Source organism: Xiphophorus couchianus, chromosome 8 (assembly GCF_001444195.1).
Source record: "Xiphophorus couchianus chromosome 8, X_couchianus-1.0, whole genome shotgun sequence".
NCBI classification, from domain to species: Eukaryota; Metazoa; Chordata; class Actinopteri; order Cyprinodontiformes; family Poeciliidae; genus Xiphophorus; species Xiphophorus couchianus.
Window position 1 is genome coordinate 21,499,003 of NC_040235.1, and position 22,275 is coordinate 21,521,277.

At 38.4% G+C, this 22,275-nt stretch overlaps 1 protein-coding gene and 1 long non-coding RNA gene across 12 annotated transcripts in view; one reads left to right on the forward strand and one right to left on the reverse strand.

The window, feature by feature from the left end:
• Positions 1-22,275, reverse strand: part of LOC114149067 (disabled homolog 2-interacting protein) — a 184,085-nt gene that overhangs the window by 48,032 nt on the left and 113,778 nt on the right. For all 11 annotated transcript variants that reach the window (XM_028024623.1, XM_028024625.1, XM_028024633.1 and 8 more), the window contains 2 exons: positions 5,219-5,372; positions 1,963-2,061 (listed from right to left, as the gene is read on the reverse strand). In XM_028024623.1, the coding sequence (XP_027880424.1) occupies positions 1,963-2,061; positions 5,219-5,372 (253 nt within the window). The remainder of the gene's footprint in view (positions 1-1,962; positions 2,062-5,218; positions 5,373-22,275) is intronic.
• On the forward strand, positions 911-1,333 carry LOC114149070 (uncharacterized). Its single transcript, XR_003596427.1, has 2 exons — positions 911-1,119; positions 1,265-1,333. It is a non-coding gene; the product is annotated as an uncharacterized LOC114149070 (long non-coding RNA).

A 22,275-nucleotide genomic window follows, 5' to 3' on the forward strand; every position in this document is an offset into this window, starting at 1 on the left:
TGCACTTCCTATTATCACTGACTGACACAGAGGGGATTTATAGGTTACAAGGTCTTGGACGTCTGGTTTTTGACCCCTTTCAGGAAAAGTACTCTTTTCTACACATTTTCCAGATAAAACAATTCAGCTTTCTCTCTAAAAGCAGAACTACATCCTCCATGTCACCACTTTACAGACATGACTTTTTATCTCCACTAAAAAAAGAGACCCAAATGTTTCTTCTCAAAAAAAAAAAACAAAACAAAAAGAAAACATTCACAGGTTCCTCTTTGTGTCTCGATTCAGTTATTTTTCTTCTGAAAACATTGAGCAATTTTTTTTTAACCGAATACCTTCTTGTTGCTTTGCGGGTCAATCCACCCTCAATCCCGGAGACAATCACTCCTACACACTGGGATTGAAAAAGCAATCACTTCCCAACCACATTCGTCCTGCCAAAGCGAACTTAAGTGCTTCATGTGCTGAGTCATTCAGCCCGTACAAAGGTCCTACTATCTGGTTGCTTTCCCATCTGCCAGCTGAGGATCTACAGTATTTGGCTGTGCTGTGTCAGAATCTGAATTGAATTAGACTCTTTGTATGAATCTCACTATAAAGTGCTGCACAAAAATATTTGTTCCCCTTGAACCTTTTCGCTTTTTTGTCATGTTACAGACTCAAGGTCCCAGGTGCTTTATTTTGATCTAATGTGAAAGACCAACAGAAGGTAACAAAAGTAGGTTGAAAGAAAATGATTTAATGATTTTACTGGATTACATCTGCTGCAGCTTTTTTAGGCATGTATCCATCAGTTTTAGCACATCTTAAGAGAGCAGTGTATGTCTATTATTCCAAACTCTCTCTAATTGGAGCTGTACACATCAGTTTTCAGGTCTTGCTGTAGTTACTCGATTTTTAAAAATTTTTTTATTTTGTTCTGTTCCAGTAAAAGGAAAGAGGCTTTTACGAGCAGGTACATTAAAATAGGCATTTTTAAAGGAGAACGTTTGAACATTAATTTCCCACTGGTGCCATTGATAAATCTCTCCATCAGTCTTGCTTCAGTCTAGCTCTGGCGGTGCTCACATACTGCTGCAGTTGAGGGTGTAATATTAGTTTGTGTATCACAGTTTAAAATCTGTTTGTCCATTTATTAAATACGGTAATGCAACAGTTCTTATAAACACTGTTGGCCACATTAATTTGCACTCCAGGTAAAGATCTCAAAATAAATTCAACATATTGCAAGTTAAACTTTTAGTTTGAATACATTTATTCAGGAGAGGACACGTATATCCATATTTTTTTTTATTTTAATTTTTGCACACTTATTGGTACCCTGAGTAATCTCTGTAAAAATGTATTTAACTGAATAATTTCTTTGAATTACTTTTATAACTTTCCCTACTTTATAGTTCATTAGAGTTTATATGACCAGACATGAAGACCTTAAACACACTCACCTGGCTGGATTACAGCTTATATTCATGGCTTTCCACGTCACACGGTAATCATCATGGTAAAGGAAGTAAAAAAAAAAGAAAAAAAAAAGAATCTCCAAAGCTCAGTTTTTTTTTTCTTTCCCTGAAGGCATGTTGGAATTCTATCCTATCATCACAAGCAAACGTGGAGTTGAGCTAGCACCTATCTCGGAAGAGCAAATATCCAAATATATAAGTGATGGCACATGTAGAAATGAACATATCGCATATTTTGAATCGGGAAATCTTCTTGCCTTGACATATTTGCCACCTAAATCTTCGCTGCACAACAGAGGAAAGCACTTTAAGTGTTTTTCCATCCCACCAGAGAATCCTAAACCCTTAAATTGTAGTCTGTACGAAGAGCTAACCTTGTTGACACTTTAGTGCGTCTTTATCTGTGTTTGCAGAGCGAGGTTTCGTAATTGGGACACTCGAGCTCATTTGTGCTGATTGCCCAACAGCTCCCCTGTCCCCTTGCACATTGCGTGCATTTACATACCTTGTTCGGCTGCACGGCTCTCCTCAGATTCTCCATCCATTTGTCTCTCTCGGCCGCCGAACGGCAGGAAAAACATTTGCTTCCTGTGGAGGTGGTGACCTACCGCAGAGGCAGAAAGACAGGAGGAAAACAAATGCTTCGATGATCGAGCATCACGCAAGAAAGGAGACGGCGAAGCTTTCACGGTGAACCCAGTTAAAATGCATCACATTAGCAGCCAGAGAGAAATAACCTTGTGCAAAATAAACAGAAGCAGATGACAGGAAGCAGAAAATGGCCGTTGGGAAATGACTTGTCGTTTTGGCTAATTTCACGATGGATAGAAACAGCCTCAGTGAAGTCAGCTTCACTGCTCGTGTGTTTACATGATGTATCTTCTGCTATATACACAAATCTGTATATACATAATCATGTATTCAAAGAAATTGTTAAAAATCTGACTCTACAGTCTGACTGTATGCACAATACTGGTGGGCAGTTTCCAATCAGACCACAAGGAATGAGTAATCAGACAAGAACAGGCTGTCCAAAAGTCACAGCTTCCTTGACCTTTTCTTCCTTTTAATGTCCAGGAAAAATTCAGACATAGAGAAACAATTAGCTCATTGTTATGCAAATTGGGGAAGCTCTTTGCTCGACAGCAGCCTGATTTATTGGTGCTTAGCGTTTTTAGCCATACTCAAGTCATCTGAAATATTCAGCAGTTTCTATTTCCAAAGATGCCTTTGTTAGGAAAATTTTATAAAAAAATTTTTGGGGGGGATAATATATTCCGTGATCTCGCAAAAATTACTTTTTCTCATGCAGACATAAGCAATGGACTTTGTAGTTCAGACTTAGTACCTAAAACAAGAGAAGGAGTGTAAGACGTTTTCTGTTTCTCAGGTTGCCACTTTTCAACTGGAAAATTATCCAAAATATATGGAAACATCATCACATAAATAGATTTTTCAAAAATGTTCAATAAAAGATCTTGGTGAAGAATGCAGCTGTACTTTATTGCCTTTTTTATTTATATTTGTTGATTGTCTTTTGTTGTTTTGTTATACTAACGTAAAACCTTTCATTTTTTCTCTTGACATATGCTATGTAGTACTTAATAAATCACTTTTCAACCATAAATATCAAACATTACTTCCAGCTTTTAGTTGTTTTACTCTTTTTATCTTTTAATTTTTGGAAATATTTGGTCTGAAAACTATCCAAAAAAAAAAAAAAATTATTATTATGTTTTTGACTCTAAGAACTGGTCAGCTGAAACATTGACCATGAAAACAAATTCTAATCTCTGATTGATGTAAAGAAGTGAGAACATTAAATGAAATTAAAAAAAACAATCAGAATCAGAATTTCGATTGACCAAGGCATGAACACAACAATCTGAAACAGCAGCAATTGTAGCAGCAGGGTAAGCTGTGAACATACCACTTAAAGTACATATTATGAGCCTGTAATAATGTTTTGATGAATGTGTTAGTGATTAACATACACGGAGTTTACGCTCCCTCCCCCACGACCCCCTCATCTCTGCTGGGTATCAAATCTGGCTCATTAGCAGCTAGCATATACAGAGGGGTTTGGAGCTCCACTGCTGCCTGCTGAGCCTGTAAACAACACTGATGAGACCGTTGAGTCATCATGAGTACAGTTCCAGGCAATGAAACCAAAACAAAGCGTGGAGAGACCCTAAATCAGCTTGGTAACAATTTTCTGAATGCTAGTCGTTGTGGCAACCCTTTTCTCCATGCAGGGACGATTTCTTAAGACTTTTTAAAAACCAAAATGTACAAATAATGATTCTGGAAAGAGGAAAATATAACATACTGATTTCTTCTAAAACCTTCATGGGTGTATGAACCAAAAAATAGTAGTAGTGGTGGAGCGATTAGTGGAAGTATGCCAAAAGGACTATTTCAGGAGGCTAGAGGTTGTAGCAGTGGAGTGAAAAGAAATTGTAAGTGCCAATCATTTCTGTGTTTGGTCACAGGGATAAAACAAAACTCCCCTATGTTGGGCTTTGGCTTACAATCATTCAACCCCAAATCTGTAATTTATCAAAATACTAATCTCTTGTTTCACTAGCCAAAAGACATGAGTCTTGAAAACGTTTTATGACCTTGTAGTGTGTGACTGGCGGTTGCTTTCAAAGTGCTGGAGTTTCAGGGAGAATGGCAAAAAGGCTCTAAAAAAACGTCTGCAGTTGAAAAGCAAAGGATTTTATTTCAAACTTCAGCTCGTATCACAACAAACGAATCATGACTGATTCAACTATTTCTGCTGGTACCGTTTCCAAATTGTGCTGGCATCAATACATTTCCGTATTCAATCAGTCCCAATGTAAGATCTCTGCTTAGAAATAAACTCCAAACACAGCAGAGGACTCTGTACACTATAATCTCAAAGTTTTTCCACACATAACAGACTTTCTAGTTAAATGTACCTTGACTGATAGATTAAGGGTTAGTGTGAACCTTAGTATAGTAAATTTTCAAGCTGGTTTTCAAACCACATTATGAAAAGATATATATGTAAAAAACAAAAAGTTCAACTGTCATTATTTCAGTGTCTAAATGTGGATTTATTTACTGGCTAATAAGTCACACTCTTAACATAAAATTGAAAACACACACTGAAATCAATTGGTCACTTTGTTGGATAAGATGCTTTCTATTGGTCTAAAACTGAGCAATTATTAGCTTGAATGTTCAGCTTGACGAAAGACACATTTAGCTATCTATACATTTTCATTATTAAAGTATCTAAATCATGCTGGAATAGCTAGTTCAATAATTGTGTTATACTTTTGAGGATTTTAGAAATAAAGTCTGAGGTAGCACAACAAATTTACATTATTTGCTGCTGTTTCAACTGTTAATTTTATGAGGCCGAATCTCCTCCTCTGTATGGAGTCAACTTTTCCAGACTCCTGCTAATGACCTTATTATTTGACTCAGCTATTATGAAGCAGAGAAACATCTAAAAGTCGCAGAACATTAGCCCTCGACAGCTGGAGTTGGAGACCCCTGGCACTTACTGTAGCTTCATATTGACTATCTGATCTCTCACACAGGTGTCTCAGTGACAGGAAAAGCGCCTACAAATTGCACTTGATCAAAAAGAGAATGTGAACTTGGATAAAATAAGAACAGGCTGTTTAAACCTTTGCTTCCAACCATTGCAGGTTTAATTCCCACACCTACTTTACATATTTCGCCTGTAGGGCTGTGTAGCAGAGAAAAAAAGAGCGCTGCCTCACCTCGAAGCAGTAGTCCTGGCCGAGGATGCTGCTGTGCACAGGTTTGATGATGACCTCGTCCTCCATGCTTAAGTCCAGGGCTTCCACGGCGCTACTGGGGCTGAGCAGTGATTCATGGGAGCGAGACTCCTTCAGTCTTGGCATCAAATGCGATCTACAGGAGGAGGGGAGGAGAGGAGAGGAGGAGGATGGTGAGAATTGAGTCACTGTGCAGACTGTGAGCAGAGGAAGTACAGGAGAGGGAACATATGCAGCTAGCATTCATGGTGAGTGTGAAGACGGAGTGTGAGGACGACAGCGGCAGGCCACTTGCCTTGAAGCTGACGAGCTCACAGCGTGACGGGGCTCGCGACTTACTGTATAGAGGAACATGTTGACATACTCCCTCAAAAGAGTGGATGCTGATGGAGGCTCTGAAACATCCAATTTTCAATCTTAGGCACCAATGCGTAAGTTCAAAAGCTGGAGAGCCAACCGGTGCTATGGATCCACAAATACGAAGTAAATAACAGAATCAATGTCCAAAAACAATAAACTACTAGCTGCATAACACTATCTTTTTAACTTCTTGGGTAAAATACAACCCATCATTTACCACAAACTAAATTTGCAGACATTTTCTGTCTATTTTACCAACTTTGATTGGATTTGTATTTTTCTTTTTGTGCTTAGTCAAAAAAAAAACAAATATGTGCTATGGTTCAAATCCCTATATGATATTAGGTTTGAATTTTTCTTGTAGATTAAAGTGAAACAAATGGGAGAAAATGTAGAAAAATAAAATGCTGGGATCATCCAATAAAGCAATAATGCTTGTGGAAAAAACTAATGCCTAACTTTATCTGAGTTACCATTTTTTATAGTAACGCCACATTTTGTTTTGACAAAGTTACATTATAAGGCACAAAAAACAAACAAACAAACAAAAACGCCCTTTGAAATATGAAATAGAAATGCTGGAGAGGAGCAACAGACTCTCATTTGCCTAATCTACCTCGAGGCCAAGTGGAAACACAACACACCCAGGGTTAATGTCATCTCAAAGGTTCCTTAAAATGAGTCCCAAAGATGAAATGGAGCATTGCTTTAAACAACCCTTTGAGTCTTTCACTTTGTTTTTAGAGGACTGGCGAATGTCTGTCTATAAAAGGCATTTTGGTAGATTTAATTAACCACACATCTTGAAAAGTAGAGCAGTTGTATCTAAGACACTTAAGGAAAATATTATAACTGTTGTAAAGTAGTCTGTGGTGATAGAAGTGGAGAAACTGCTTTTATCTCCACAACAACCATGCTGTAATTTAAACTCGAGTTTCTCAGAGTTTCAACCCGTGAAAGTTGAAATTCCAGTTTCCTTTTGATTTTTCCTCCAACTTGAAAGCAGCATTAGTCTAAAGCAGGCGTGCTCTAATCCATACCTCGACGGACGGTGTCCTGCGACCTTTAGCTGTGTCCCTGGTCCAACACATATGAATCAAATGGCAGAATTACCCCCTCAGTACGCAATCATGTTCTCCAAAATGTGTGTTGTAGCCGAGATACATCCAACAGTTGTAGGCTCTTGAGGTCTGGAGCTGAAGACTGTTGGCCTAAAGGGTTTGTTTCATACTAAGTATTTATCAGAAGCCTGAAAGGGTTTCCTTCTCAGTAACAGTGCACTGCTAGGCCAAGTTTGCTAGGTCTTCCTGAGGGTATTTCACATCGCCTCAGGATTTGTAGGGTCTTTACCTTTACTGACCTTTCTTAATTACTCTACAAACTGAGAAAATGCTCTTCTGTTACTTTCTGAGGATCAGTTATGTTAACTTTGTAAAGGTTTTATTTTTTCCAAAGCTTGCAATTGGTATCACCTGGCCTCCCCGACTGATTACAGCAAACAAGCCCGATCTGTATAGGGCTAATTGAGTTCGATGACCTTGGAAAAACCAATTTTAGAGCTGAAATTTCTTTCTGGCAGGGTACGTCTTCTGCCACTCTCCCCACATAGGATTGTAAATATATATATATATATAAAAAACACCAGATTAATCTTATTCCAAGTGTCAGGGAAAAAAAGTTAATTACATCTGCTTCTAGTCAGGTTTCTGATTTTTATTTATCACAGATGCAGAAATTACGAACTGAGGTGCCAACATCTCCGCGAGTTACTGCGAATGTTTTCTCCATCGAACTGTGATAAGGACCCCGACATGCATCTTCGAGTGCTTCAATCCCCTGACAAATGCAACCACAGGGCTCAATTCTTTCCCTGTTTATTTTTGCCAAAGAAGATTACTAAACAAAGTAAAGAGCTCTTGACTGTTTGCGGCATTTGATGCCGTCCTAGTTTCCAGAGCTGAAGCAGGGGAATATTGCATCCTCGTGCTTTGCATCCAATACTGATTATGCGTTTTATGTCAGTATTTGCTATTTATATCAAACAGACTGTTCCACATTTTGTCACCTTACAAACATAAACTTCTATGCATTTGTGGGCATTTTATGAGCTAGACCAACACAAAGCATTGAGGAAGTGAAAGGAAGATGATACATGGATGATATGTGGATGCATGTACTCAACCCCCGTGAGTCATACTTTCTAGGACTGCCTTTAGCTGTAATTATAGCTACATATCTTTTGGGGATATGTCTCTAACACCTTATAATTTCACTAATTATTCAATATAAGATAGCTCAAGGTCAATCAGTTTGGAGGGAACCTCTCCGACACATGGGTTTTCTTTGATCCGTGGCGGTATACTGCGGATCTGGTTGCATGTTTAGTGTCGATGTCTTCCTCGAAGGAAACTTTGCCCCAGTTTCTTGTCTTTTGCAGCATCTACAGGATTTTATTTACTTCCCTCGGTCCACCTATAACTCTGAACATCTTAAAGTAAAGCATTCCCCTTACGATGATACTGCCACCACTATGTTTGATTTTGTTTTACCATAGGGATGATGTTTTCAGCCCAATGTGTAGTGTTCTTTTTCAAAATACATCATTTACAAATTCTGTGTGACATAGATACAAATCCACAGTTTTTGCCCATCACACCCTAATAAAAAGTTAAATTGACAAAATGTGGAAAAGCTTAAGTGCAATAACTACTTTTTCGACAAACTGTTTACTCATGTCCTCCTATTAGCCGCTAACATCACTCATGTCCCGGTGAGTCTCATGCCGAAACAAGGATCACATGTTTATTATTCTAGAGGGGGAAGTAAGCGGCAACAGGCCTGCTACATGACTCTACGGGGACACTGAAATAAAGACAGAGGGGTCAGCTCCAAGAATAATGAGTGAGAACAATCATTTAACAGGTTCCTCTAAGAACAGATTACATGATAAGCCAGTGTATCTGTGTGAACCTGCGTGTGTGATGTACATCTCTTCTGAGGATTTTCGAAAGGCGCATTCCGGGAAAAACATAGTGGATGTTCTGGCAGATTAGCTCTTTTCTACATTTCAGCAGCTCTGCTGTAAAATCCCAGGTCGCATGTGAAAGTGGACAAAGACTCTAACTTATAATCTCTTGGACACACACACACACACACACCCCTACACGCCGACTCAAACAGGAAAATGCCATCGAGCAGATGGGGGGAAAAACCAAAAAAACCAAAACAAAACAACAAAAATCGCAGTCATATCCTGACAATTCCCCTGCAGGGAAAGTGTGTTTGCACCTTCCTCTGCTTTATGATTGGCTGCTTGGGTGCTGGGCAGAACTGCACAGAGAGCCTGTCAACCACGTAGGAAAAGGAAGGGAAGGGTATGTGCAACTGTATTAAAGAGCTGGAAAGGAAAAGCGTTTAGTTGTGTGGCACGGTTCATTTAGAAGGTGACTCGGAAAATGAAGGGATATGCAACTCATAAAAAAGAAACGATAAAATGCTCATTTTAAGCAAGATTTTTATATTATGCAAATGATGTGGACAATCTTTATGGGGCAGTTTTTCTCATGTTTTTTAAGAATGTGTTTTAAAGCAACCAGTGAAGAAATCTACTTCAAATAAGAACAAAAATCCTTTTTTCGCAGTATACTTAATACTATGGTTAGGGAAAATACTAGGCTCATTAAGAAATACACTTTATTTTGTTGATAAAATTTGGGTCTAAGTATATTACTACATTTCGATTTATGCATGCTAAGTGCTTATATCTAAGCTGGTAATTTTAGGATTTAAAAACAATAACTTCTTTACTCTGCAGCAGGATGTCAGAGAAAATTCTCATCCCACTCATTGACATCAAGGATACTCTGACTCAGCGTCTGTAAGGGACCGTGGTCACACAGTGACTGAAAGCTATCCGTCATCAGAACACTTATAGTAAGAGATCTTGCAACACTTCACTGTCTGGGATGGTGGATGAAATTAGATGTTGAGTAACGCGACCCAAGAATGAAATCTTAATATTTGCTGAACCAGATTCTGTATAGCTGCTCTAGCAGGTCAGCTAACAAAATCTGAACCAATTTTGCTAGAAACCAGATAATTTCACCAACTCTATCAGGCTGTCCACCGGTATGTTTTGATCAACAGTGTCAAATACAGCAGTGCTATTTGGAAAAACCAAAACAAATCAAAATGTAGGTAAACTAAAACTTATTTCAATGCAGTCTCTAAGTGTTTAGAGACTGCATTGAATAGAACATTGAATTGAACAGTCGAGACTGCATATTTGTAAAATCACAGCTTACGGTTGAGACTGCAGTTTGAAGTATGTGACTGACAAGAAGCAGCTGTAAACATGGCAGAACAGTTTAATTAGCAAGAACTCATATTTCAAACATTCAGGAATATATATTTGTTTTGAATATGTGGCCTGATATTAATAGAAATCACAGCAAATAAAGGGACGCATCCTCAAAAAGGAACATTATTCCTTCTTACATTAGGATACGCTTCGTCTCGCTGCGGATCGCATTCTAAGAACATTAGTGTCAACGAAAGTGGTGGGAGGCTGTGAGCGTGTGAATGGATGAATAATAACGCTGCCCATCATCTGTATGGCGTTGTATTAAACGGGTGCCGCAAAGTGTAATTTGCCGTTTATTATTGAAATGCGAGTTCTCGGAAATGGCAACGAGAGACGTGTGAATCCTGCTCCTTTCAAGCTACATCGCTTCGTCTGACGCGCCGTCCGAGCCGACCCCCCCGAAAGTGACAGGCGGCGGCGAGAGCAAGGGCTTGCTGACTTCATCCCCTCGTTCCTCTGCTGTTTTCCCTCCCTTCCCCCCCAACATCATCCATCCTCGTCACACGGCCTACAATGCCCTTGAAAATCCTTCGACACGCCAAATGCTGTGCTGCCGAATGTGTTTTCTCTCATTCAGTGTTCACCTGAGGTCAGAGGGAATTGGGCAGCTGTCATCCTTTATTTTACCTGCCTCTATCTTCTCCTTTCTTAGCCACCAGTAAGTTGCTTCACCTTCTAGGTTTTTTCTTTTTTTCTCCTAAATTTCTAAATATTTCAGATGGTACTACTAGCGATATAGCAGACCGTGGAATTTCAGAAACTGCAAGTGTCTCTTGAGAAGAAGAAAAGAGTTATTTTGGAATGAAATGTACGAATGAAAACTGTTTATCTTGTGTCCGTGAACCACCATGTTCGGATTTGTAAACATATCACATGAGAGCCTTAGAACAGGAAGGGGTTGACAAATGGGACAGTAAAATATATTTTGCATTAACTAAAATGCAACTTGTTTACTGAATGTTCAGGTTTCCTCCTCTGGTATCGGCACTGCAGCACAACTATTACAGGAAGTTAGAAAAGAAGCACTTTGAAAGTCCAACGGCCGAGTATGTTTATGTCAAATATTTGAGAATTTTTATGTTTTTAACATACTGAATTTCCTTAGTTGGTAGGGGAGATTTTAAACATTTATAAAGGCAGGATACAAGTGCAAGGAATTCAGTTTCAGAGACTTTTTCCTTTTTTTTAACAAAAGAATGAGAAAAACAAAACACAAGATTCAGGAGAAAATGGTGGAGATACAACTGCCATCACAGGAAAACAATGACCAAAAAAATGGAAGTAAATATGGGAGGAAAAGGTGAGTAGCAATGAGCGTAAACAGGCTCATCCACTGAGGGAGAGGAAACACTAACCAAGCAACTAGTAGGAATAATCAGGGGAGGAATGGCAAATAGTTGAGGGAGAGTTCTGACTGAGGGAAGGTAACAGATATAGAGCTGGAGAAGGGCAGAAAATAGAAGTAAACCGAGGAAAAACCCTGAAACTAACACAAAAAGAAAAATTAATTAGAGGAACCTAAAATCTAAATGCACCATAAATAATAAATCAAGAAGCAAACACACAAAGGAAAAAATAAAGGCAAAATCTAAGTAAAGGAAACAGAAACATAACAAAAGACAAAGTTCTAACGCCAATACCAGATTTTGCTCTTGCTCTACACAAGCATTTGTTGTTTTGTTCAGTTAATTTAGATATTTATTTGAGTAATAATTGCATGTGTGCTCGTTCCTCTGCTTTTTTTTTTAAAATCATTAAAGCAATCTTTGTTACATTTCACTCTAGGAATAGTAACCTTTATATAAAAATTTATCAAATTTGACTGCCGACAGTCTCCTACAAATACAACATCCATAGTTTCCGTCCTATATTTGTCTTCAGCACTGCCTGGAAAAGTTGTCTTTACCTAGATCTCGGGAAGCATCATCGCATTTAACAAAATGTGCTCTATCTTCGTTTAGTAAACAATGAGAAAGTGGAAAAGTTTGGTTTCACACACATGAGGTGACATTTAAATGGTTTTAGAAGATCAATTGATCTGACAGAGGGTCTACCATCTTTTTTGAAGAAAATGTGGTGATAATTTTGCAACATAAGACTTCACTTATTTATGTAGATCAAATTGTTCAAAGCATTTAACTTGGTAATCCATAATATCCTGTTTACGTGAGTACAAATATGGAATGGCAACATATTTCCATTTTGTCTTGGCCACTCTTTAACATAGTAAAATCAAGAGAACATTCAGTTAATGTCAAGACTCTTTGTTCCTCATACATCATTGACAATCCTTCTTGCTTCGTGCCAGAGAGCCTACAGGATAAAGAAATTTGGATAAATCAGAGAATCCATCTAATTCAACTCTCAAATTAACAAAACATCTTGCAAGTTTCTGTCTGTTTTAGTTGACATTCATTGGCTATAATGAAACCACGAGCTACTTGCCTGGAACTAAATAGAAGGGATCATCCGTCACTTAAGCTAAACTTAAAGACCTTTTAAAATAATTTCACAGTCTGAATACAAAGAAGCAAAAACAAACACATCAAGCAGCGTGCCGTGCTTTCTTTTTCTTACTCTAACTTTGAACAGTGCAAAGATCTGTGGCACCGCATAGAGGTGGTATACAGACACCCTGCTATTATACAAGTCCGTTTCATGTTTTGTTGTTGTTGTTTTGTTTTTTTCATGGAAGCTGGATCCAATATGGCACACCTGCATGCCCCAGAGGGCCACTGTATGCTTACCGCTCTGTTTTAACTCCCTGCTGACAACCCTTTCCCCCCCGTTTGCTTACCACAGCTATCCTGCTTTCATCGAGATGAGACCAGACATGGAAAAAAAAAAAGGGTGGTGTAGCCCACCCACCATGTGTGAACAAGGCACACACAAAAAAGCAAGATAGGAAAATATTTCACAAACAAAAGCAGCAGCAAAGGAAGACAATAGACACCACAATGTTAATCAGAGCTATGGTGATAAAACAACCAGCAGGCCTGACATTTTGCTGAGAATGCTACGTAAAGCCTATTTGGTGAATATATTCAGCATTTTGACATGAATAAGCTGGAGAAATTATTTTATTGGCAGCATTTGTCTTTTAAATAACATTGGTAGTTGGGAATAAGAACTTATTTATATATTTACATCAAGACATTGTGAGGCAAATGAGAAAAATAGAACGGAAAACACATCTCATAACTTCTCTTTGAAGACAAACATGCATTAAGTATTATAAGATGCATAAATATATGAAATTCAGTATTTGTCATCTCTTGTAGACATTCCAACTACTGCTACATAAGAATAACTTATCTCAAGTTAGAACTGTTTTCTGTTCTTACTTTTATCTTATAAATCTTATCTATATAAAATATACTGACCAAAACAAACTGAAAACAGAAAAAGATATTTTGCCTATGTTACAGTATAAAGTTTGATATAGCATATGTTTTTTTCAAAATTTGTTGAAAAGGGGAACTGCATAGTTTCGTAATGTAATGCTGAACATTACAACACTTAAGTGTTTTAGCCATCAATTCCTTTTCGTGGGAGAAAAAATAGATTTGAAAAAATTGTGATGTAATATCTCAGTCTTGGAGACAGCACACAAACTTCTGGATGTCACAGGACCTCAGTGGGCGGCTGCAGATGTCACTGTAAGTCACCTTGGGTTATGACAGATTAAAAGTGCACAAGCTGCACAATGAGGAAGTTTTCTAAGTACTGACTATGCTTACTAAAACTTTGTTATTCATCTTTTGCTATCTAGAAAAAAAAGTCCCAATGAAAATTATAGAAAAAAAAAAGGGCAACTCATTCAAATACAGTTATTCAGTGGCAAAAAAATAAATCGTGTTAAAAATTTGAAAGCTGTTCTCGCGCTGCTTTTATGAACAGAGAAGATTTGGTGGAACATAAATTCATGTCACATTTTTGAAGCAATTTTGATAATTCCCTATTCTTAGTAATGTGTGTGTATTGGGATCACTGCAGTAAAATTCAGTGTTCAGCTGTATCATAATTGAGTTATCTACTTTTCTTTACTTCTCCATGTCACCTTATTTACTTTTTTCAAATTAAAAGGAACTGCTTTTAAAAGTGTCTGTGCACGATTGCCCGTGTGTTTTCTATGATAGGACAGCAACATATAAAGATTTCAGGTATCAGCCATCCTTCAATCTGTAGGAATTAAGCAAATATATTGAAAGTGAATGTCAGTATGGAACAACGAACTACTTGGGAATGTAATTGCAATACTCTGAGAAGATGAGTAAACAGTTTATACAAGGTTATGAGTTATAAAGTATTATTTGACTATTTGCTGTCATGTTTGAGTTGTAATTATGTCGATTCTTTTAAAGAGCTGCATGTCGTATAAATTACAAATGAGAGATTTAGCACTCATATGGTAAAACCCTTTGACATGTATACAAATTGTGGCAGTCAGGTTGTGTTGTATACTCCGCAGTGTCAAAAGCACACTTTATTTTCCTACAGAATGATTTCTTCCTTTACGATTAAAATGAAACGCAGACATGCAAAAGTGTGATCGGAGAATTCAAATTCTGTGAAGAGATTCTGCAATTTATACCTTTTCACTGTCAAGAAACATTTCAGTGATTTTCCCAAGGTAAAAATACGACATGACACAGATAGATGTCCATTACTCAACTTCTCTTCAAAATGGGAAAGACACAGGTACATGTTCTTCAGGTAAGGCAAGTTGGCGTTCTTCACAAGTTAGAAAAGTAACAAACAAAAAATTCCACCCCACTTACATGTCTTCTGCCCATAACTATTTTTTTTCCTGTAACAATATAGTGCATGTCAAAGATCAAAAAATATATATATGCTGATTTCTGTTTGTAAGATTTCATTTCTATGGTCTACAGCAAAAAAATAATAAATTCTGGTAGTAAACAAAATGCTCCCATTGAGCATAAAACAACAAAAGTAGCATTACCTAAAAAGTATCCAACTATATAAGTTTCACACACCTTTTTGCCAAAGATCTATTCTCTGCTGAATATGTATCGTAATCATCTCTTTAGTCAAATAACATTTTAAATGACCCGCTATGCACCACCAGGTCTCTGCATGCGATTGCTATCAAGTAGATCACAATCCAAATTCTTGTTTTTGCTTCTCCAGTAGTTGCACGTTTTTTTCAGTATCTGTTCAGAATTTCACTGAAATATGAAGATTGATATCACATAGTCACGGCTGAGTTATAACTCACAGCTGAAAAATGGGAAGAAAAAAAAAACAAGGAAAAGGTGAGCGCAACTTGTAGATGCAAAATTAAAAGAAGCGTCTCTCCTTTCCATTTTTTTTAATACTCTTCTTGGAGAGTTACTATTTTTCCCTCTGAACACCTGCTTGACTGTTGATCTACCCGTATAGATGCACAGTATCTACTTAGAAATTTATGTCTGCATCAGGTCCAGTCCTATCAGCGCAGAGTGAGATGGAGACAGACGGCGAGGTTCGATAGAAACCCGGTTATGAACGAGAACTTGGGAACGTGTGGAGGAGTAATGGATTGCGAGCGTGTCTGCGCTGCTCTCTGCATGCCGTTAAAAGAGTCGATCTGATAGCCAGTCTGGGACATAATACAGTCTGAGACATTAGGTCCCATATAGGCTTCATTCCCCCCGGGGTCTTTCAATACCCCGACTTGCTGAATGCGCCACACCAGACCGTGTTCTCGCCCAACGCTCAAGATAACATGAATTAATGTAGTGCAACTCCAAATAACAGCGGCTCTAAAGTCTGTCAAACCGGGCTGCTCCCGCTGTTTATCAGGCGCGGCATCGGTGCGTCGCAGTGCATGTGCAGTTGTGTTAATCTTCGTAGAGTAAATAATGGCCTCTTTGCGCTGCTTACTTGGCTGCAATAAACAACAAGGAACTTGAACCAAATGACCGAAGTTTAATGTGCTGACATAACTTCCAGCAGCAAATGCTTTTTATCCTCAAGAGAACGGCAGTATAAAGCAGGAGGAGGCCGGGCGTTGAATTTCTTTTCCTGTTGCTCTGAATACTCCCTTGGCCAGTGTTTGCACATCATTTTGGTTTGATGCAACAATCAATGTGCTTTCTGCTTGCAGAGCAGCAGACCAATTTCTTGTTAATATTGCCCTCTACTAAACAAACACACTCGTCTGAACAGGCCTAATGCGGATTAGAGTTCAAACAAGCACACATTTTGCGGCGGCGGCTGAATTATGTTACGCCAGTCAAAACAAGTGATATTTAGGAAACTTTAATACATTTCCTTGAACATATTTAGCAGTACAACTAAAGAAGATGTGATGTCAGATGAAAAAGAAATGTAAAATTTGTCCCCTGTGGTTCAGGCGTGGTAGTGTTTTAATGGTTTAGAATCAAACAGGAATTGTCATTAAAACACATTCCAGGCTTTCCCTATGTGCTACAAGCTAAACTATCAACGAGTCCTACAAGAACCAAGAGCAAACTTGATAGCTTTAGCTTAGCAAAATGCAGCACGAGTACTGTTTTAGCAACATGTTATTAGAGACAATTGCTAAATGTGCAAAGTCAGATGTGTCTTTAGAAACAAAGGGCTGTCGGTGAAGAAAAACTCACGCTGTGGTCTCTGGTCCATTAATGGGGAGTGAATTTGAAGGGCGGTAGTTACATTACTCATGAGGACCATGTGATGCTGCTAAAACATTGTGTAATTTTGCTGAAATCAAAAGCTGATGGGTTCTCAAGCATCTCCTCGTTAGTACAGTGGTGAGTACCCCCGCCTGTCATGCGGGAGACCGGGGTTCGATTCCCCGACGGGAGTTAAGTTTGTTTCATGTCCCTCTTGAAAATGAGATCTAGATCTCAACGGGGTTTACCTGATTAAATAAAGGAATATATACACTGCTCAAAAAAATAAAGGGAACACTTAAACAGGTGTTTAACACTTAAAGTGTTCCCTTTATTTTTTTGAGCAGTATACTTTGACTGAAACTTTGTATAGGCAAATTCCTCTTCTTGAGTGACCTGCACTGGCACCAGGGATAAAATCTATCCTTAGTCTTAGTATATAAGTTCAGATTCTACTTTCACAAATGATTGAATTCTTTTTGTTGGTGTCTTGCACCTTCTTTTTTTGTCTTCATAAAATATTACAATGCTGAAAATCCTTTTATTGTGAAACACAATAAAAGATTAGATTGTGCCTCAGCCAATCAGCTTTTACTGCCTAGCAAAAATTATTCAAAAATAAAGGAATGAAAAAGAAGAGAGAACCCAACTCCAATCACAAAGATGAAAATAAGATTCACCATTAAAAAAACAGCACTGTATGGTAAATAAAATGAGGAATAACTCATGCATGCAGGTCTTGCAAGATTATATGACCATTATTTCAAAGCTTTGATGGAAATAAAGGAAATGAGCAAATTCTTTAAAAAAGCTAAGTGTCTGCACATTAGCTTGTCATGGGACTTGATTTCTCACTTGACCTGAACAGATTTGGTTTGCCTGTTTAAGTTCGTAGGGTGAGTAATCCCGCTTAGTTAATTTTTTTTGACCTATTCCATTCTTCGTCAACCATTCGGTCCAACGGCAGACCGGTCAGGGTAAAGCCGTGGAGGAGCACACGTTTTGTGCATCAACCTCCCATCTGTCGACTGACATCCAAACAGTTGGCTGACGGGCGGCAGGAGAATACAGACAATAAACACAAACGTCTGGCTAGCAGCAAAAAGTCAGGAAAAAATGGAAGTTTGAGGGGAGGCAGGGGAAAGGGACAAAAGGGGTTGCTGTCAGATGGTACTGGTGCAGAACTGCGGACGTGTGAGCTGTGCTGACATGTAGCTACAGGCTTCGGTAGCCAATCAGGTCAGACGGGGGGATCCAGCAGAACAAAGTTAATTTGATACTGAATGTGGAGCGGGGGATGTCTAGAGATGAAGACCGATGCAGAAGCAAACACGAGAGTCCAAATGTCCAGATGCTAATCTGGTAACCTTTGGACTTACACATGTATCACACGCAGATTAAAGTTCATAATCAAAAGCTTTTTTTCCCTGTTCATCACTCCTTGGAAACGGTGAGTTTTGATTGGCTGCGAGGGAAAAGGAGCATAGAAATGTATGTTCGAACCAATGTCTGACACACAAGTCGACGCATGTTCAATCCATTAGTCAGACAAGATATCTGTCCTCTTTTTAGGTTTTCTTGTCACCAGTCTGATGTGCACTATACAAAAGAGAGCTTACAGGAAGACAAAAGAAAAGACGGATGCTACTTTAAGAATCGCTGTGCCAAGCAAGGCTGAAGCTATGGTTCGACGGCTTTCACAAACAGAAAAAAAAACCAAAATGAAAAGGAGTTAGATCTATAGAGAGAGGCAAACATTAACTAAAGATAGAGCAGGGCTCTGCACAAAGCCAGCCTTTCATTTGCAGGGAGCAGGGAGGCATTTGAATGAACGAATGAGACGCGTTATAAAAACAAGGACAAACCTCTACACAGAGAGAGAAAAAGCATTCATAGGAAAAGGATGCAAAATGATCAACCATGCAGGCCCCAGGATAGGAGTCCGTCGAGTCGCCTGACTCACACTACTGGCCGACATGCTGTGCTCTGGGATGAGAGGCTGGCTAGTAACCGAGCTCAGGTGGTGAAAGAACAACGCAGCCACCGAGCCAGGCTGTCTGGTGTAATCAAAAAAAAAAAAAAAAAAGAAACACACACCTACGCATACACACACACCTACGCAGCTTGATTAAAGCGAGAGCGCCGACTCCCTTATAAGCAAGGAGCTAATTTGGTGTAACATCTGCTAGGATGCTCACTGCTGGAGAGAAATACGGAGCAGCGCGAAGCTGCACCAGCGCGGGCGGACTGGGGCTTAGCTCCCAAGTTGAGAGTTGATTGAGAGAGAACAGAACAGCTGGCTGCAAATGTGATCAAACCAGCCAACTGCAAAGGACATCAATACCCAGTGACGACCTGCAAGGGCTGTTGAGTTCTTAAACATGTGTGATCATCTCCCACATTATTTTTCTCTCCTTGAGTTTTTGTCTAACAACTTGTTCTGTTTCAGGGTTTTTTTAAAAAAAATGTATTTACCCAGACATTTCGTTCATGCCAGAGGTAATCCAACTTGGGGATTCGGAAGGAATACAGCAGCAGAGAGTTTATAATGAGGTCACAGGTCACGCTAATGAATGACTCTTTAAGCCAGAGCTAAGGTCAAATGTCACACTAGGGATCACCAAAGCATTATTGATCCAACTGAAGACAACAAAAACCATCGAAAACGATGGAACATGATCAATGCACGTTGATAGTCACGCCGGTCTGGTGGGATTATATTTCTTCCAGGCACAGATGTTGACTTAAAGCGTCCAAGGCCAAAAAAATATCTAGAGACAGTACTAAGCTGATTACACAATGAACCAGACTCTTCTTTAGAGCTTCAACTTTTAAAATTGCTTCTTATACTGCCTTATGTAAGGGATTTAATAATTTATTACACTGGGAAGACGTTCCAGGCAGGCAAATAAAGGTACTAAGACCCATTACAGCTTCCACCACCACAAAGACATATTGATATTTCCTTTTCTCTGTGTCCCGCTTGGCTTCATTAATAAAACTCAACATTTGTTTTTTTCTTTCTTTCTTTTTTTTTTTTCCTTTTCAGCTTAGGCACAGAGAAAAAAAAAATCAACACTGAATATATTTTATTATTCTTTAATAAGTTACAACAGAGAAGTGAAGTAAACTGAACACTGAGTCGAGTATAAACATTAGCATCGACTTAGACTGACATATTTTTGCTTTTGGTATGTTTATTTGCACCACGTTCGCTTGTATGTAGGACAAGTTCAAAAAGAGAAAGAAAAAAAACAACTAAACTTCGCATTGTTGTTTTTTTAAAGATTTTTAATGTGAATTTTCACATTATCACCATGGAAAGCAACAGTTAGCTTCTGCAAAGGAGGCTTTCACATTGTTATTTTTCCATTATCCAATTATGCGTCATTACAGAAAAAATATTTCTTTGGAAACCATCTTTATAAGTCTGTTTCTACCAAAATTTGGTGCTACCATGTAGAAAACTGGTAAAAGCAACAGTTTTCCCAGGTCGCTATGGTGTTGGTCCTTAAAAATAACCATTTACCTTTTTTTTTTTTTTTTTTTTAAATAATGCAGTGTCTGCATGTGGATGTCTGGTGCAAATACAGCATGAAAAAATCTACTTTGCAAAATGTTTGGCCTGGTGTGAATCAGACAGATCACTGTCTTTTCATATTAAAATTCTCTAGCTTTTAGAAAACAATGTTAAACTGAGAAAATTACAGCAAAGGAATCTTCAGAAACTGTTATCCTTGAAGGTGAAATAATTTGCAACTCCCCTGACCTCCTCCCCCCCAAAAAATTTGTTTTTTGAGGCCTAAAAATGGCAAAAATGATTCAAATATCAGAAGACTCTTCAACTTTTCTATTCGATCCAGAATGAGAAAATCAGATTTCTAATTTTAAGAAGCCCTATTGTATTTCATGACTAAAAATAGCAGAACTGAGCTATGTGACAGCCAATAAAATAATGATTAAGCCATTTCACGATTTTATAGATTGGGCGAGCTTATTATCCCCTCTGTCAGCAAAATATTGTCTGTCTCATAAAAAGAAAAAAAAAATCTCTCCAAAAGTGCTTCTGACACCAATTTGTCTGCAAATTCTGCTCAGAAAAAAAAAACACGGCGGAACGAAAGACAAGGACAAGTGGTCGAAAATGAGGCCAGAGATAAAATGGTTATAACAAAGTGAGACAGGCTGGTGGAAACGTTGGCCTAATTAGGGCCAAAACTGTCCACTTAACGAACTTATCACTGACTTTGGGCCGTTCAGCAATCCTCACAGTAAAAGCCTGAGGGTCTGTGTGTGTCAGCAGTTTGAGACACTGTCCTGTAACATTAGAACCTGAGGAGTTGGAGAAATGTATAATGATCTACATGGCTTACAAACTGTTGAAGTTGTGCATTAGCATCACTAGCCCATTAGCATTACTTACCCCTCTCTTGTAATGTAGACGTGTGTGGAGGCAAAACGAGTATAAAAGTATTGTTACTTTGACAAAGTCTTTCTTAAATACAAGTCAATTTACTGCTGTAATATTTTACTGAAATAAAAAGTTAGCAGTACCTCACTAAAATTTGACTTTAGGTAAAAGTCAGTTACTTTTTTATAAGCAGAAGAAAGTTTTGTTTGTGGTTTTTGCAAAGGGAATAAAAATATATTGGTATCAAACTGTTTTCTTAACTAAAGGTGCACCCTAATATATAAAAAAATGCAGCAGAAAATAACTGTGCTAGCATGCGACATCATGAATATTCGGGAGGTGTTACGTGTAATTTTACTGGGACATAAATCCAAATATTTTCTGCCAGCTGCTGTCTTCACGGTCCTCTACAGCCGATCATCTCCTAAATCTCAGCATCCATCTCTGTCACACCAAACTGTCAGATTTATAAAGGTTTGGTTTCAAGGCTGCAAACATTTTACCTGAAAACAGTTCCAACAGATTCAAGTCAATTTATTTAAATGCCAGACAAAAGTGCCAGATTTAGCAGAGCTTCTCTGGACATTTGGGCCGTGTGACATGGTGGAAGGGTGCTGCCATTCCTTCGCCTGCTGGTGGAAGAAAGGCTAACTCACAACAAGGAAAACTTCTGCTGTTTGGAATACTTTTCCATCGCCCATCACTTTTCTTAAGGCAACAATGTTAATACCTGCCTATGCAAGAAGTTATGAGTGGCAGTAAATTGCAGGTTTGCTACCAGAGAAGCCTAACTAACCAGACAACATTAAAAATGCCAAACGCTAATCCCAGAAGCTAAGCTATTTTTACAATAAGCACATTAAAACTACTTGCTAAAAAGTTTATATTTCTAATCAGGGTAGCGTAATTTAGTTGAAAAATGAAAACAGATATATAAAAGGTTCGTTGCTACAACAGTGTTAATCAGCGTGTTCTATTATTCTAGCAGCAGTAGGACCTATTAAGGGATTTCTGCGGATGTTTTTAATAAAAACAGCAAAATCATATTATACACAATCTGTTTTTAAATTGGGGTCAATTCAATATTACCATTCAGCTCGAATATATTTAATCAAGGTTCATATTCGGTAAAAAATAAATAAATAAATAAAAATCCCACACTGTATCAGGCCAACTCATATCACACACAGATGCACACACACAGAAGAATGTTTATATAGTTTTTCCTCCGAGCTTGGCAGTCCCTCTTTGTCTTTCCTCATTAGCCATTATCGATTCGCCC